The 13908-nt window shown below is 58.4% G+C and overlaps 2 protein-coding genes across 6 annotated transcripts; one reads left to right on the forward strand and one right to left on the reverse strand.

Annotated features, from left to right (window-relative positions):
* Positions 1 to 939: 939 nt before the first annotated feature.
* On the forward strand, positions 940 to 8015 carry FBXO6 (F-box protein 6). Of its 5 annotated transcripts, XM_030325173.1 has the most exons (9): positions 940 to 1065; positions 1760 to 1827; positions 3419 to 3714; positions 4022 to 4097; positions 5630 to 5756; positions 5979 to 6046; positions 6189 to 6284; positions 7184 to 7319; positions 7565 to 8015. In XM_030325173.1, the coding sequence occupies exons 3-9, from the start codon at positions 3450 to 3452 to the stop codon at positions 7751 to 7753; spliced, it is 957 nt and encodes a 318-aa protein (XP_030181033.1). In that variant the 5' UTR covers positions 940 to 1065; positions 1760 to 1827; positions 3419 to 3449; the 3' UTR covers positions 7754 to 8015. The 5 variants fall into 5 exon arrangements, with proteins under 5 accessions (XP_030181033.1, XP_030181032.1, XP_030181036.1 ...); XM_030325172.1 differs by lacking the exon at positions 1760 to 1827 and having other exon boundaries at positions 7565 to 8012; XM_030325175.1 differs by lacking the exon at positions 1760 to 1827 and having other exon boundaries at positions 971 to 994.
* A 117-nt stretch (positions 8016 to 8132) lies between these two features.
* Positions 8133 to 13432, reverse strand: MAD2L2 (mitotic arrest deficient 2 like 2). The gene is made up of 9 exons (XM_030325178.1): positions 13354 to 13432; positions 12852 to 12903; positions 12638 to 12756; positions 11575 to 11646; positions 10918 to 11018; positions 9748 to 9842; positions 9346 to 9419; positions 8721 to 8813; positions 8133 to 8479 (listed from the first exon to the last, which is right to left on the reverse strand). The coding sequence occupies exons 2-9, from the start codon at positions 12889 to 12891 to the stop codon at positions 8438 to 8440; spliced, it is 636 nt and encodes a 211-aa protein (XP_030181038.1). The 5' UTR covers positions 12892 to 12903; positions 13354 to 13432; the 3' UTR covers positions 8133 to 8437.
* Between the last annotated feature and the right edge of the window lie 476 nt (positions 13433 to 13908).

The raw sequence follows: 13908 nt of genomic DNA on the forward strand, positions 1-13908 counted from the left end.
GTGCCCTGTGGTTTCTGAGGGGGAAAGGCAAGTTTCATGGGAAGCCCTGCCCTAGGGGGTGGGGGGGGGGGGGGAATATCTGGGTAGCCCTTGTATGCATCTCATTGCAGGCACCAGTTACCGCTTACTTACTTTGCCAAGAGTTTTACTGACATTAGATGAAGCCCCAGCATTTAGAATGGTATGCGGCACACAGTTGGTGCTTAATGTACTGTTTATCTCAGTGCAAACTAGATTAGGGCCTCAGCCTTGGCAGGGACACCACTCACCAGCAGTATGGTAAACTAGTTAGTAAAAGACACCTTTGGGGGAGATGCAGCCCTGACGAGTTACCAAGATGGCCTGGGCCAGGCACCCTGGCGCAGTGCACAGCCTGCACAACCCTTTGTGGTTGCCTTAAGTAGGTGCTTGATAATTATTTGTTGAAGAAAGGAATTAATAAATTTAATCCCGACAAAAACGCAGGGAGGTTTTTACTTTTGAGTAAATTGAGGCCTAGGCGAAGCCAGTCCCTAGTGAAGGTGAAAGCCAAGCTCCAGCCCAGAGTTCCAGCAATCACCCTCTGGGGCGAGCCCCACCTCCCTCTATACCGGAAGGAACGGGTGAAGAGGTCTCAGGGTGACCCGCGCACAGGTGGACGCTCGGTTAGGAGAAAGCTCGGACTTCCCTGAGGGAGGAGAAAGCAAAGGGAAGACGTGGGATCCGGCTGCCGAGCCGCCCACCACCTGGAGGAGAAGACAGCTTAAGGCTACGAGGTCCGGAGGGTCGGTAGCGCTGCGGAGGCACCGACGACCTCAGGATTGATTCCCTTCCCTTGGCTGCGGAAGGAGCGGGCGTCGCGCGGGACGCGTGGGGCGGGGCGAGGCGAGGCGGTGGGCGCGGCCCCGGGACCCGAGGGGGGCGGTCCGAGCGCGGCGCGTGACGCGAGGGCGGGGCGGGGCGAGAGCTGACGGCGCAGCGGAGGGCGAAGGGTCCAGGCAGACCCGGAGCTCAGGTCAGGCGGGGCGTCCCGCCCCGCGTCCAGGTCGCAGTCCAGCCCGGGGGACGGGCGTGGGACAGGCGCGGGTAGGGCTTGGGTGTCCGGAACCCCCCGGGGTGGGGGGGAGAGGAGGAAGGGAAGGGAGGGGCTGGGGGCGGGGCATTAACTGAGCCGGCGACGCAGTCTCGAGCGGGCGGGGCCTCCGGGGGCCGTGGGGCGGGGGTCGGGGCGGCGCGAGGCGGAGGGGCAGCGCGGGGCACTGTCGCCCAGGTCTGGTCACGAGCCGGGCCGGGTCCCGCGCCGCCGGGTCCTGGCTCCGGCTCCGGGCCGTGCCGCCTGGGAGCGACACCCTGCCCGGGGCCGATCTGGGACCTCCCGGCAGTACCCTGCCGGCGGGGCCCGGGACCGGCCCCAAACTTTCCCAAGCCTCAGCTTCTGCTTTCGAGAAGTTGGCATGCTAACAGTACCTGGAGGGGGTGTTAAGAAGGTCGCGACTCGGGCTGGGGACGTGAGCAGCACAGGGTGCCCCGGGGTGGCTTCGCCTCCTGCCCCAGTCAGGCCTCGCCGGAGAACCTTGAAGTATAGAAACTAAGGGAGCGGGTGCGGGTGATAACGTTCAACCAGAGCCAGAGACCAGACTCTGGACGCCTGGGTGAGGAGCTCTTCGTACCTAAGTCTCCTCTAACTCCGACCCAGCGACTTTTATTTGGCCTAGACAGTGCCTTTAGAAGTTGCCAACATTTAAAAATTGACAGGTTTCGTATTTTCAAAATTGTTTAGAGTTGCTTCTGAAAAATCGGAAGACCCAGCCACACGCAGTTTTTCCCATCCTAGCATTATTGTGCAAGGTACAAGTACTTTTTCTATTGTTCTCTGCCCTGCTGAAACGCTCCTCTCTGGGCAGGAACTACATTATGCGCCCACCTCATTTTTGCTGGGATGGTAGCTTTGGGAAGACCGTAGGCTGCTATGGAAAATGAGGAATCTCAGAAACTCTGGGGGTGGGAGAATAGTTCCCCCTTCTCCCACCTGTAATCAGATGAGGCCCATCTGAGTGACAGTGGCTGGCCTTCTCTCCCCTCCTAGAGGATCTCCTTAGAGGTCTGGATAACCAGGCAAGATTCAGGCCAGGGTGACACTGTAAATTTTCCAGAACCCTTGTGCAATTCAGGTGTAGAGGGTGGAAGGTGTTCTTGGGTGCGAGTAACTACAGCTGCTGGAGTGTTTTTGCTATTAACGACAGAAGTGTGAGTAATGGTGCTCTGGAGCACTTCTTTACTCGCCCTATGCTAAGTGCTTTGCTTGTGCTAACTCAGTCCTCCTGGCCCTTCTGAGGTTGGGACAGTTGTTAGCTCCTTTTACAGCTCCCCATGCTAGCCACTGCAGGCCAGGATTCAAACCCAGGCAGGCTTGCTCAGGCTCCCTCAATCTGCTTTGCAGTTTCTGAGCATTTGAAAGTGGGTTCTGGCCTGATGCCCAAACCAGAATGGAGTTGGGGGGGGGGGGGGTGCTTCTCATTGGGGTGTTTCAGCACATCTGGCTTCCAGGCCAAAGTGAGCAATCTGGGGAGAGGAAGTTGGTTTCTCAGCACTAGCCCCACCGCTTAATGAAGTTGTGACGTGGAATATAAAATCTTTATTACGTCCCCAGACAGATAGTGAATTCCCAGCACCAAAATAACATCACCACAAACTCCTGCAGAGCCCTCAGACAACAGCGTGGCCTCGGCAAGGTCTTCCAGGCCACCAGGTCCACCATTACTTTTTTTTTTTTTTTGAGAGAGAGAGCGAGCAGTGGGCTCACCCAAAGCAGGATTTGTGCTCACCCAAAGTGGGGCTCCAAGTCATCTGATGCGGGCTCGAACTCACGAACCGTGAGATCATGACCTCGGCGGAAGTCGGATGCTAAGCCGACTGAGCCACCCAGGCGCCCCGTTAGGCAATTATTTTTTAATGGGGGGGGAAGGGCCCCTTTAAAGATTAGCTCCTAAAGTCTCTATTAATGTGTTTACTACACTCTTTTAAAAATGTGCGTAGCATGTGACCACTCCGTATTCTGACAGCCTACTCTGTACTGGAAGGACACTCAAATGCGCCGTCTACCCCTCTCGTTTCAAAAGCCCGGGTGGCTCAATCGGTTGAGCTTCTGACTTCGGCTCAGGTCATGATCTCACAGCTCAGCTCAGCTTAGCTCCTGAGTCCAAGCCCCGCATCGGGCTCTGTGCTGACAGCCCGGAGCCTGGAGCCTGCTTCAGATTCTGTGTCTCCCTCTCTCTCTGCCCGTCCCCCGTTCACACTCTCTCTCTCAAAAATAAATAAATGTTAAAAAAATTAAAAAAAAAAAAAAAAAAAAAAAAAAAGAGCCCCTGGCTGAGGTCCCTGGGAATCCGAGGGGGTCCACCTGCTTGGTCAGGGCTCGTAACCAGTGTTGACCCCACAGGCCTGTGTGTGCACCCTACCGCACCCCAGCCATGGCCCCGGTCAGCATCAACGAGCTCCCTGAGAACATCCTGCTGGAGGTGTTCACGCACGTGCCCGCCCGCCAGCTGCTCCTGCGCTGTCGCCTGGTCTGCAGCCTCTGGCGAGACCTCATCGACCTGGTGACCCTCTGGAAGCGCAAGTGCCTGCGTGAGGGCTTCATCACCGAGGACGGGGACCAGCCTGTGGCCGACTGGAAGATCTTCTACTTCCTACGCAGCCTCCACAGGAATCTCCTGCGCAATCCATGTGCCGAAGGTGCGGGGGGGGGGGGGGGGGGACTGCCCCCAGGCCGGTTCCCTCCCTTTCCCGCCACTCAGGAGGCCTTGTTTACCCTCACGATTCCCACACTGTCTGGAACGTTCTCTCACACCCCTCCCACACTCCCCTGATTCCTCATTCTTCAGGTCTCAGTTCAGACACCTGCCCGCGCCCGTCCCCCCCCCCCCGGCCCCACATCTATCTCTATCACATCCACTCTGTTCAGTTCCTTGATGACACTTTCATTACCTATAATTACCTTATTTATCTCTTGGTCGTTTTTTTTTTTCCCCCTCTGCCACAGACTTCAAGGTCCAGACTTCATGGGTCTTGCTTGCCCCTCTCCGCCCAGTGTCTGCAATGATGCCTTCACATAGCAGGTGCTCAGAAAATGTTTGTTGAATGAACAGAGTAAACATTCACCGTCCTCTCTTGAGTTCGGTCTAAGCTGCCTAACGTTTCTGGAGGGGCTTCCTCTGCATCAGGCACTGGACTGAGGTCTTCACAAATGTCATTATCCTCCTGTTATCCCTATTACCCAGATGAAGGAAATAAGGATTTCAAGAGGTGACTGCGTAATTTGAGGCCCCTGAATAGCTCTGAATGTTCTCTTCTGTCTGCCGGTGGTTTTTTCCCTTCATCGAACACCTACCACATCCCAGGCACCGGGCTTCTTGTTGGGGCTACAGCAGCAATCGACTGAGACGTAGTTTGTACACTTGGAACCCCTTTCACGTCGGTTTTCTCTCTTGACCCTCACGAGGATCCCGAGAGTTGACCAAATAAGTAGGTTGGCTCCATTTTATAGATGGGGAGCCCTAGGCCCGTGATGAGTGTCCTACCGGAAGATCCAGAACTTCCCAGTTGCTGGGGCCTGGTCCTGACTGATAAGGGCCCTCGGGCCCCTCTCTGAGGCCCCACAGACAGTGGCCCAGACACCCAATCTCTCTGCCTGCCCCAGATTCCACTCCGAAGCGACCCAGCTGAGCTGCCGGCTCAGCTCACACAGCTTCCACAGAGCCCGCCTGCAGCCTGTGCTTGGCTCAGCCCCACTGCTGGATTTCTGTGTTGTTCCCCTGGTTCTCTACTGGCGGGCCCCAGGGCACCCAGGGAATAGGTGTGGGCTTCTAGTAGAGGGAGCAAGAGAGCAATTTGGAAAAGCTCCCTTGGTGACTGTTCTGGAAAGCCTTGGTAGAGAAACACTGCTGTTTTTTTAAGGTTCTCTCAGCTCAGTCTGAATGTCTGAACGGGGAGACCGGAACCTGCCAGGCCAACCTGGTGGGGATCACGAGTATGGGGTCACCACGTGCCACCAATGCAGAGGACGCCCACCCTCACGGTTACCCCTCCTGCCCTGGGCAGAGGGGGGTCTGAGCTAGCCCAGAAGGTTCCCATGACCTGCCACCAAACCCACAAACCAGTCCTCGGGCCCCCCTGGATCTCAGTTACATAGCTAGGGTGTCAGGGGAAACGTCAGTCAAGTCAGTGGGCCACGTTGGGACAAACTGACATTAGCCATTAAGAACAGAAGTACCATCACAGGCCCTTCATACTTCATGTTTTGAGAACTGAAACTTGGGTATTTCCCGGAGCCCTCCAGCAACAGTGTGAACGAAAGGAAGGAAAGGCTAGTTTAGAATTTCTGGTAATATTCTCTATTTTTCCCAGCTTCATGCTACAAGTAGAGCCCGTCAGGGACAAGGTGGGACAGAGAGGGTCCCGGATCAGAGCCCACATGGTGGGGACAGGGGGGAATGTGCTGGAGGAAAGGCACTTTGGAGGGGTGCTCACCTTGAGATGGGAGCTTGAGTAAGCCCAGCCTTATACCTCCCTCCCTCCCTCCTGACAGCAGGAGGGAAGGGCCAACTGTACACTTACCCAGGGGAATCTGACCTTGGTCCGTTTCTCCTAGAGGATATGGCTTCCTGGCAGATCGATTCCAACGGCGGAGACCGCTGGAAGGTGGAGAGCCTCCCCGGAGACCACGGGACAGACTTTCCCGACTCCAGAGTCAAGAAGTACTTTGTCACATCTTTTGGGTAAGGGACAAACCACCGAGCCGGCAGTGTCGAGGGGGAAGGGGGTCAGGACACCTTTTGCCAAACCTCAAGCTTCAGCGAGGGCCTCTCTCTGCAGCTGGAGGAAGTGGATGCCTAGAGCAGGAGTCCTCAGCGGCCTGGATTCATGGCGGGGGGCGGCGGGGGGGGGGGGGGGGGCCGTGATTAGGGTAAGTCAGAGGTATCTTCTGGTTTCTAATCTAGGAATACGAGTCCACCAAGGTGCCCTCTTTGGGACCCTTGGACTGGGGTCACATGCCACCGAGGCACAGGTGGGTCAGACCCCTCCCCCCATGTGTTTCTCATAGGCCAGCACCAGCCAGTGGCCGCGGCCCCACAGCAGTCGGGGGACACTGCTGGGTCCTGGCCACGGCGCACACCCGGGAAATGTCCACCTTTCCTTATGCTCCACAGGATGTGCCTCAAGTCCCAGCTGGTGGACCTCAAGGCCGAGGGCTACGGGGAGGAGCTGCTAGACACGTTTCGGCCCGACATCGTGGTTAAGGACTGGTGAGCAGGGCTCGGGCCGCGCTCTGCGTCCTCCCCTCTTTCCTTTCTGGGAACACCCATAGGCAGTGCCCAGTCTGTGCCTGGCAGCGTCCTGGGGTCGGGGCTGCCCCCAGAGCCGGCCACCCTGGCCCCGCCGCCCCTGCCGGCGGACCCGGCGCTTGCTCATTCAGCGCTTCTGGGCCCTCCTGCCACCCTGCATCGGCACGTGTTAATTCCAGTTTACAGATGGGGAGACTGAGGCCCACAGATAAAGTGTCACCAAACAGGTACTGAAGCAGCAGAGACACCAGGACGCACCCTCCCCGGACTTTGCTGCACGCCTCCCGCCTATCTGCCTTCCCTCCCCCTTCGCCGTGCACCCCTCAGCTCTTTCCCAGGCTCCTGCTCGGCACCCAGAGCTCTGCAGGACTCTGGCTTGGCCCAAAGCAGCAGGGGCAGGACCCCAATTCCAGCCAGGCCCTAGGCCGCCACTCACAGCGTCACGGATGGGGCTGGAGGGGCATCCAGAGCTGCAGAGGGGTGGACAGCAGGGCTGAGCGGAGGGCGAGCTCCATAGCAGCCCCTGTCACACAGGCCACCCCTTAAATCTCCCACCACATTTCCAGTCTGATCCATGATAACGTACAGGTGACACAGCTCCCGCAGCCCAGGCCTTGATCCGTAAGGACCCTTTTGCTGTGTTAAAGGGGCGTCAGCAGAGGATACCCAAAAGGGATGCTGCTTTGCTCCACCGCCCCAAGGGCACAGTAGGGCCCAGGGAGCAGTGAAACCAGCGGGGCCTCAGGGGCAGAGCAGGGAAATCCAACTCAGAGCTCCAGTTTATGGGGCTGCCACCTCCCCCACCTCCAGGGCCACCTTCTGTCTTGGGGTGCACAGTCCTGAGCCCCACCCTCCCCCAGGTTCGCCGCCAGAGCAGACTGTGGCTGTACCTACCACATCCGCGTACAGCTGGCCTCAGCTGACTACATCGTCCTGGCCTCCTTCGAGCCCCCGCCTGTGACCATCGATCAATGGAACAATGCCAAGTGGACGGAGGTGAGGCCTCACCTGCTTGCCCTTCACCGCCTGCTTCTCTCAGGGCCACGAGGGCAAAGAAACAAGGGTCAGCCTCAGGGCACAGAAGGCCCCCAGCTCTCCTGCCTGGAGCCGGTGGCGTCCAGCCCGGGGGTCTCTCCCCTGCGGGACCTGGCTCTTTCCTTCCCCTCTCCAGTGGGGTGGTCACCCCATCTCGTCCCTTCCCCAATCCTGGCGATCACTTCTTCCTCTCCCCACCCCCCCAGGTCTCCTACACTTTCTCAGATTACCCTCCAGGCGTCCGCCACATCCTCTTCCAGCACGGGGGCAAGGACACCCAGTTCTGGGCAGGCTGGTATGGGCCCCGCGTCACCAACAGCAGCATCGTCATCAGCCCGAAGATGACTAGGAACCTGGCCCCCTGCACAGCTCTGCCTGAGACCACAGAGGGGTAGGAGAAGGTTGTCTGCCTGCCCTCCTTCCCTCACCTCAGAAGGCCCTTCTGACAGCCCGTCATTTGATAGCCATTCATCCGTCCTCTGTCTGGGCCAACTGACTGCCAAAGGTCTCCTCCGGCGGAGCGTGTAGCCGGCAGCGAGGGCCCCTGCCCCTGGAGCTCCTGCCCCAGTTCCGACCTTGGGGAAACCCACCAGTTTGTGGGAGCCCCCAGTCATGTGCTCTGACATTTTCTCACAATAAATGTTTTCCGTAAAACCAGCCTGGGGTTGGGTTTATGGGTGGTGGGGGGGTCCCTGGCACTTTGGGAGAGAAGCAGCCCCTCCTCCCAAGTTAATTTGGCTGCTCCTGCCCCTCTCCAGTTAGCGACAGCCCAGCTCAGCCCTTGGGGCTCTTTATTGAAACAACTCACAGCACAGTATTTCAGACAGACAGTGTTGGCCGGCCACATCCCAGGAGGCCAAGAAATCAAGGTCCCGGCATCCTTCCCTGCCCTCCTGGGGAAAATTCCTCCATGAAGGCAACCAGACCTGAGCGGCGCCGGGCCGGAGAGTGGGTGGTCCATACACAGAGGCAATAAGAGCACTTGGAATCGGGGGGAGGGGGTGTCCCTCAGCACCGCCCTAGGCTGGGGGCCCCCAGTGTCCCATAGTTGTTACATCCATGATCGGCGCATCACACCCTCAGCTGCTTTTGTGAGCTCGCTCTTCCACGTAGAGCTGCATCTAGTGGACAGGAATAAACCGCCAAGGTCAGGGGCACAGCCAGGGCACGTCCTCAGGAGGGCCCATAAGCCCCAGGCAGACAGATCCCTGCCAGCGGTGGGGCAGTGTGGCACAGCCACGGGTTAAGGGAAAGGGAGTTTGGAGCCTTACGCCAGGCATTCCCTGGTCATCTCCTCCGAGCCTTGAGCCATTAGCCTCAGCGTACCGTCTGTAAAGCTCCCCGGGTCCCCATGCAGCTCACCTTTAAAATGTCTGATGTCATCGTTTTTAGCGGTATCAGCCGGGGATCATGCATGTGGACGTCCTGCTCGTCTGCCAGGATCCAGGGAAAGTCCTAGGGTGGGGACCGAGGGAAGCGGGTGGAAGGGGGCTGGGCCGTGGCCTGTCCTCACTTTGCTACCCACTCCCTCTCCAGCGCCGGGGTCCCCAGACTTCAGGGAACACCAGAGTCGCTAGGGAGCTACCAGCATTGGGGACTCCCGGCTTCCTCCACCCGAGAGGCCGAGCCCATGGATCCGAGCTTGCCGGGGCACCCAGGTGATTTAACGAGCCCCAGACACCATTTCAGAAACTGGCGGGTGAAGACCCCCCCCCCCCCGCCCTCTCTTGAGAGCCACCACTGAGCTGGCAGCCCCAGGACACGGCTCCACCCTCCTCTCAGTACTGGGTGCCCAGGCCGGGTAACGACCAGCATTCGGCCACACAGTTAACACACAACAAAAACCTGCCGCGTGCCAGGCACCGCCACCAACAATGTTGAGGGTGCGCGAACAGCAACACGCCGGCCCACTCAGAACTGTGGCATCTTGCTTTCAAAGCCTCCTGGCTGTCTCCCTGCCCTCCCTCCCAGACGGGTCTCCTCTCACCTTGATGACCTGAATCTTCTCCATGTTGCGGGTAGCAGCTTCTCTCGTGTGCACTAAGACTGTGAAGGTACAGCCTAAAGAAGCAAGAGTCCGGTCAAGGCTGGGCCACGTCACGCCTGCCACTGGGCACAGTCTCTTCCCCGCTCCCAGGCTGGCTCAGCAGCCCCCCCAGGGGAGAAGAGTGTAAACCAAGTGCTAAGACAAGACACAGTCAATAGGGAGACTGAACCCCGGTGGAGTCCATCAGGGTAGCTTCCTGGAGGAGGTGGACTTTCAGAGAGGTTCTAAAATGCAAGAAGGAAGAGAGGTGGCTTGATACAGCAAAGTAGGGACCGGAGAATGCAGCCCGAGCCAAGGTAGCCATGGAAAGGCCCGAGGACAGTGGGGTGGGGGCGAGCACACCTGGGGGGTTGTGGTCCAGGACAGCATCACACACACTGATCTTCAGGATGAAGGCTCGGAGCAGCTGCTCCACATGAGACAGCAGGGAATCTGAGCTGGAAGGAGAAGAGGAGGGGCTCCCGTCACACTGGCGGCCCTTCCCACCAGCAGGCAATCAACCCTGGAAACAGACCTGGGGGTCCAGGGGCCCTCTCTGCTTCTGACCGTGTTGGCTTTGGAGGGCTTGGCCACCTATCCTATCTACGCAGTTAAAACCATCTGGAGAGTTTAAAACCAATGCCGAATGTGGCGCCTGGGTGACTCGGTTAAGCGTCGGAACCAGTCGTGATCTCACGGTTTGTGAGTTGGAGCCCCGCCCCGGGCTCCGCACTGACAGTGCAGAGCCTGCTTGGGATTCTCTCTCCCTCTCTCTCTCTCTCAAAATAATAAATAAATAAACTTAAAAAAAAAAATGCTGAGTCCCATGCTGAGTCCCATCCCAAACTAAGTCCAAATGGGGCACTGTGAGCCCCCACAGGTGGTTCTAATGTGCAGCCAGGTCTGAGAACAAGGACACAGCCCAAGCCTCTTCATACCCCAGAACACCAAGCCAGGAAGGGAAAGGGCTTGCCCGAGGCCACACAGCAAGTGGGAACAGATAACAGTGCCCTGACCTCACCAGGAAACCAGGAGCTGACCAGCCAACACGCTTGCCCAAGGTCAACTTCTGGTTGACTATGGGCTGGACACTCGACTAGGAAGTCAGAAAACTGGGTCTGGTCCCGGCTCTGCCACCATTTGGGTGACCGTGAGTGGTTCATGTCATCTCTCTGGTCCTTGGTTTCTCCGTCCATAAAAAGAGGTTGGGAATAGCCATTCAGCAAAGTGATGGTTTGCCAAGTGTGGACCTCACAGAGGTTACATGAAGACCACAGGGTGGCCAGCCGCGTTAGGATAGCGTTCCTTGCCATTCTCCTCTTTACTGAGCTTCCTGGAGGAGGTGGGCTTTCAGAGGGGTTCTAAAAGGCAGGAAGGGAGAGAGGGGGCTTGGTGCAGCCAAGTAGGGACCTCAGAACACAGGCCAAGCTGAGGTATTCAGGGGCTGCCCTAAAGGGGTGAGTATGGGGGCGATTTCTAGGGACCTCATACCAGCCAGCCAGCTAGCTAAGAGTCCGGGGAGAGGCGGCTTACCTGATGGACAGCAGCGGAGGCTGGGTGATTTCAAAGACGAATTTCTCCACTGGGCGGTGCTCTTTGTCCAAAATTACCACCACCACTTTCTCGACATCGTTCTGCAAGGACAGGAATCCCCTAGTCCAGGACCAGGTAGCCCACCCACCACCACCACCTCCCTCCCTGCCCAAGGAAGGACGGCACGCCCACAGCCCTTCTCAGCTTCTAGGCTGAGGGTCCCTGAGCTTTGAGAATTTCAAGTAGGCATCGCTGACATGAGCGGTACAGGCTGGGAGGGGAGAGAGTGTCCGGGCCCCATGGGGGTTCCAGGACATCTCAGAGAGCGGGACAAGATAAAAGGAGGAAACCCTCAGGGGGCAAGCCCAGACAGAACTTGGGGGCAGGGAGAGAAACAGACGTGAGAAGAACCCAGAACCCTCTGGGGCAGGCTCCACTTGACCAACTCCACAAAACAGGGCTCCCGGGCCCAGCATACCCTGAATGTGGCCCACGTGCCCTGAGGTCTATCCTGGGGCAGGGGTGGTCTCCAGGGAACAGGAGACATGCTTTGGGGTGTAGAGTCATAGGGACCCCGCACGGTCCCAGCATCACCCTGTCCTGGAGCACTGGAGGAACAGACTGGGCGTGAAGTAGGCTGGAGCCTGGTGCCCTCACCTTCTCCAGCAGTGGCTTGACACAGTGCAGGGTGTCCTGGATATACTGGTTCAGCTCCGGGTGGCAGGACATCTGCACACAACCGCACGATGGCTGGTGAGGCCCAAAGCACCAATGGGGAAACCACCCAACACCCCTACCTCCAGGAGCCCAGGGAGAGAGGCCAGCAACTCCCTAGGGCTCCCTACCCAAGAGACTGACTTCCCATCATGGGGCTGAGAACTGCGAATTATCCACACAGAACGTAGAAGAATTCAGTCTCAACATTAGCACTTAATATAGCATCAGGGGTTTCTAAAGTGGGGTCTGCGGGCTCCTCTAGAGGCTGAGAAGTCCCTAAATTGTGTGTATTTGGGCATACAGGCATTTTTCCCAGAGAAGGGATCCAAAATTTTAATCAATTTTCAAAAATTGAGAATCTGCGACTAAGAGCTATGTGGCCTCAGGTAAATCACTTAACTTCTCTGAGCTTTAATTACTTCATCTGTGAAAGGTCTCGCAAAGAAAAAATGATGAGTAGTGAGATAATCCCATACAACACAGAGGGTGCACAGTAAATGCCATTCTTTTTCCTTTTCCTCGTATATCCTTCAAGCTTCCACCACGTTTCAGTATTGGGTCATTCATTTATTCTAATGTTTACTGAGTGCCTTCTAAGGGCCGGCACTTCTACAGACTGGGGACAGGGTAGCATTTGTTTACTGCTTTTGTCTGCCTTTTAACCTAAAACAACCCCTTACAATGAGGGCAGAGAGCAGGGGTACCTGAGGTTTTCAGGGATCCCCTCCCCAAACCAATCATTCGCCAGTCCCAGGAGCTCTTTAAAATACAACCATGCCCCAGGGGCAACTCTAACCCGAGGGTCTGGTCCCTAACTTGGGGCAAGGGGAACTCCCAGTTCAGAGGGATGGAAAGAAAAGTCCCTGCAGTTGTGGCTGGGAACTGAACGGCAAGGCCAGGCCGCTGGGGAGTGAGGGGGCTCAGCCTGAAAGCGGAGGAAGAGTTCAAAAATCCAACCTCTACCCACCTTGAAGTTCGGGGATGACCAGAGGTGGGGGCTCACCTGGACAGGCACGTTGTACTTCTTACGCTTCTGGAAGATGCCCACCGGGTAGACCTCGCGCACGTAGAGGATGAGGTGCACGGCCACCTCCAGGAACTCGCAGAGGACGTCGGCCACCACTGTGAAGGGGCTGAAGCCGGTGAGCTTGGGAAGCCCGCCGGCCCAGGCCCTCCCTCGCCCCCCCACCCTGGGTCCGCAAGTCCAGCCTCCCTACCTTGACCAAAGTTGAGGTCCTGTCGCGTGAGTGTGGTCATCCTTACCGCCACCTAGAGGGTGGGGCAGGAGGGGGGGCTGGTTCTAACGGATCAGACTGCCGCAGGGTGCGCTTGCCTCCACCCCCTCTCCCCTCCGTCTGGGGGAATCGGGGGCAGGACGTCCCCCTTCACACAGAATCTGGGCAGCCAGAAGGGACCTCCCACGCTGGCGTCATAGCTCGGGGACATTAGCTGCGCCCCGATCAGCTCTGTCTACTGGCCCCCCGCCCTGCTGTCTCGGGGGCGGGGGGTGGGGGGGTGCGGTAGGAAAGGCCAGAGCTGTGCTCGCAAAAAGGGCACGGCCGCAGAGGGAACGGCGGGTTGCCTAGGCCCGCGGGCGCAAAGCCGGACACGCTGAGAACCAAACCGGGCTGGAATAAGACGCCGCCCTCCGCCTGGCCGGAAACCTCCTCGGAGGGAACCCCGCCCCTCTCCCCTCCCCCGGTGCGGGGAACCACCGACCCGACCACTCGCGCCTCCCGCTCAACCAGCGGCCTGGACTGGGCTCCGAGACTTCCGCGGCGCTCGGGCAGGTCCTAGCGACCGCCTCCGGCCACGCCCACTTCCCCGCGCAGCCAACCTGGAGGCGGGAGGGAGCGGCAGCCGGAGGGGCGGGGCTTGGGAGGGGGCGGGGCCCGGCCTCGCCGCCCGAGATCCCAAGGCGGGAGACGCGGAGACTGCGCGGCACCGCCTCCCTTAGGCTCGGGGTCGGCGCGAGAAAAGACCCCTTCGCTCTCCACGTCAGGTCGCCACGTATTTTGCTCCCCAGGGCGTTTGTCTCGCGTTGGGAGGGAGCGGATAGGTGTTGCTGGTGAGGAACAGGTGGAGGGTACAGCTGGGGACTTAAGACAGCGACATCTACTGCTAACTGCAGAGTCACCATCCCCGGACCTCAGCTGCCCAACCGAAAGCGAATCCGCCGGCTCCGGGGCGGGGACGTCCTCACTCCCGCCCTCACCCAGAAACTAAATGCAGCTTGGGTTTACCTCCCAAGAAGATAAAACCTCCCGGGCCCGG

This window comes from Lynx canadensis, chromosome C1, assembly GCF_007474595.2.
Source record: "Lynx canadensis isolate LIC74 chromosome C1, mLynCan4.pri.v2, whole genome shotgun sequence".
In the NCBI taxonomy this organism is placed as follows: domain Eukaryota; kingdom Metazoa; phylum Chordata; class Mammalia; order Carnivora; family Felidae; genus Lynx; species Lynx canadensis.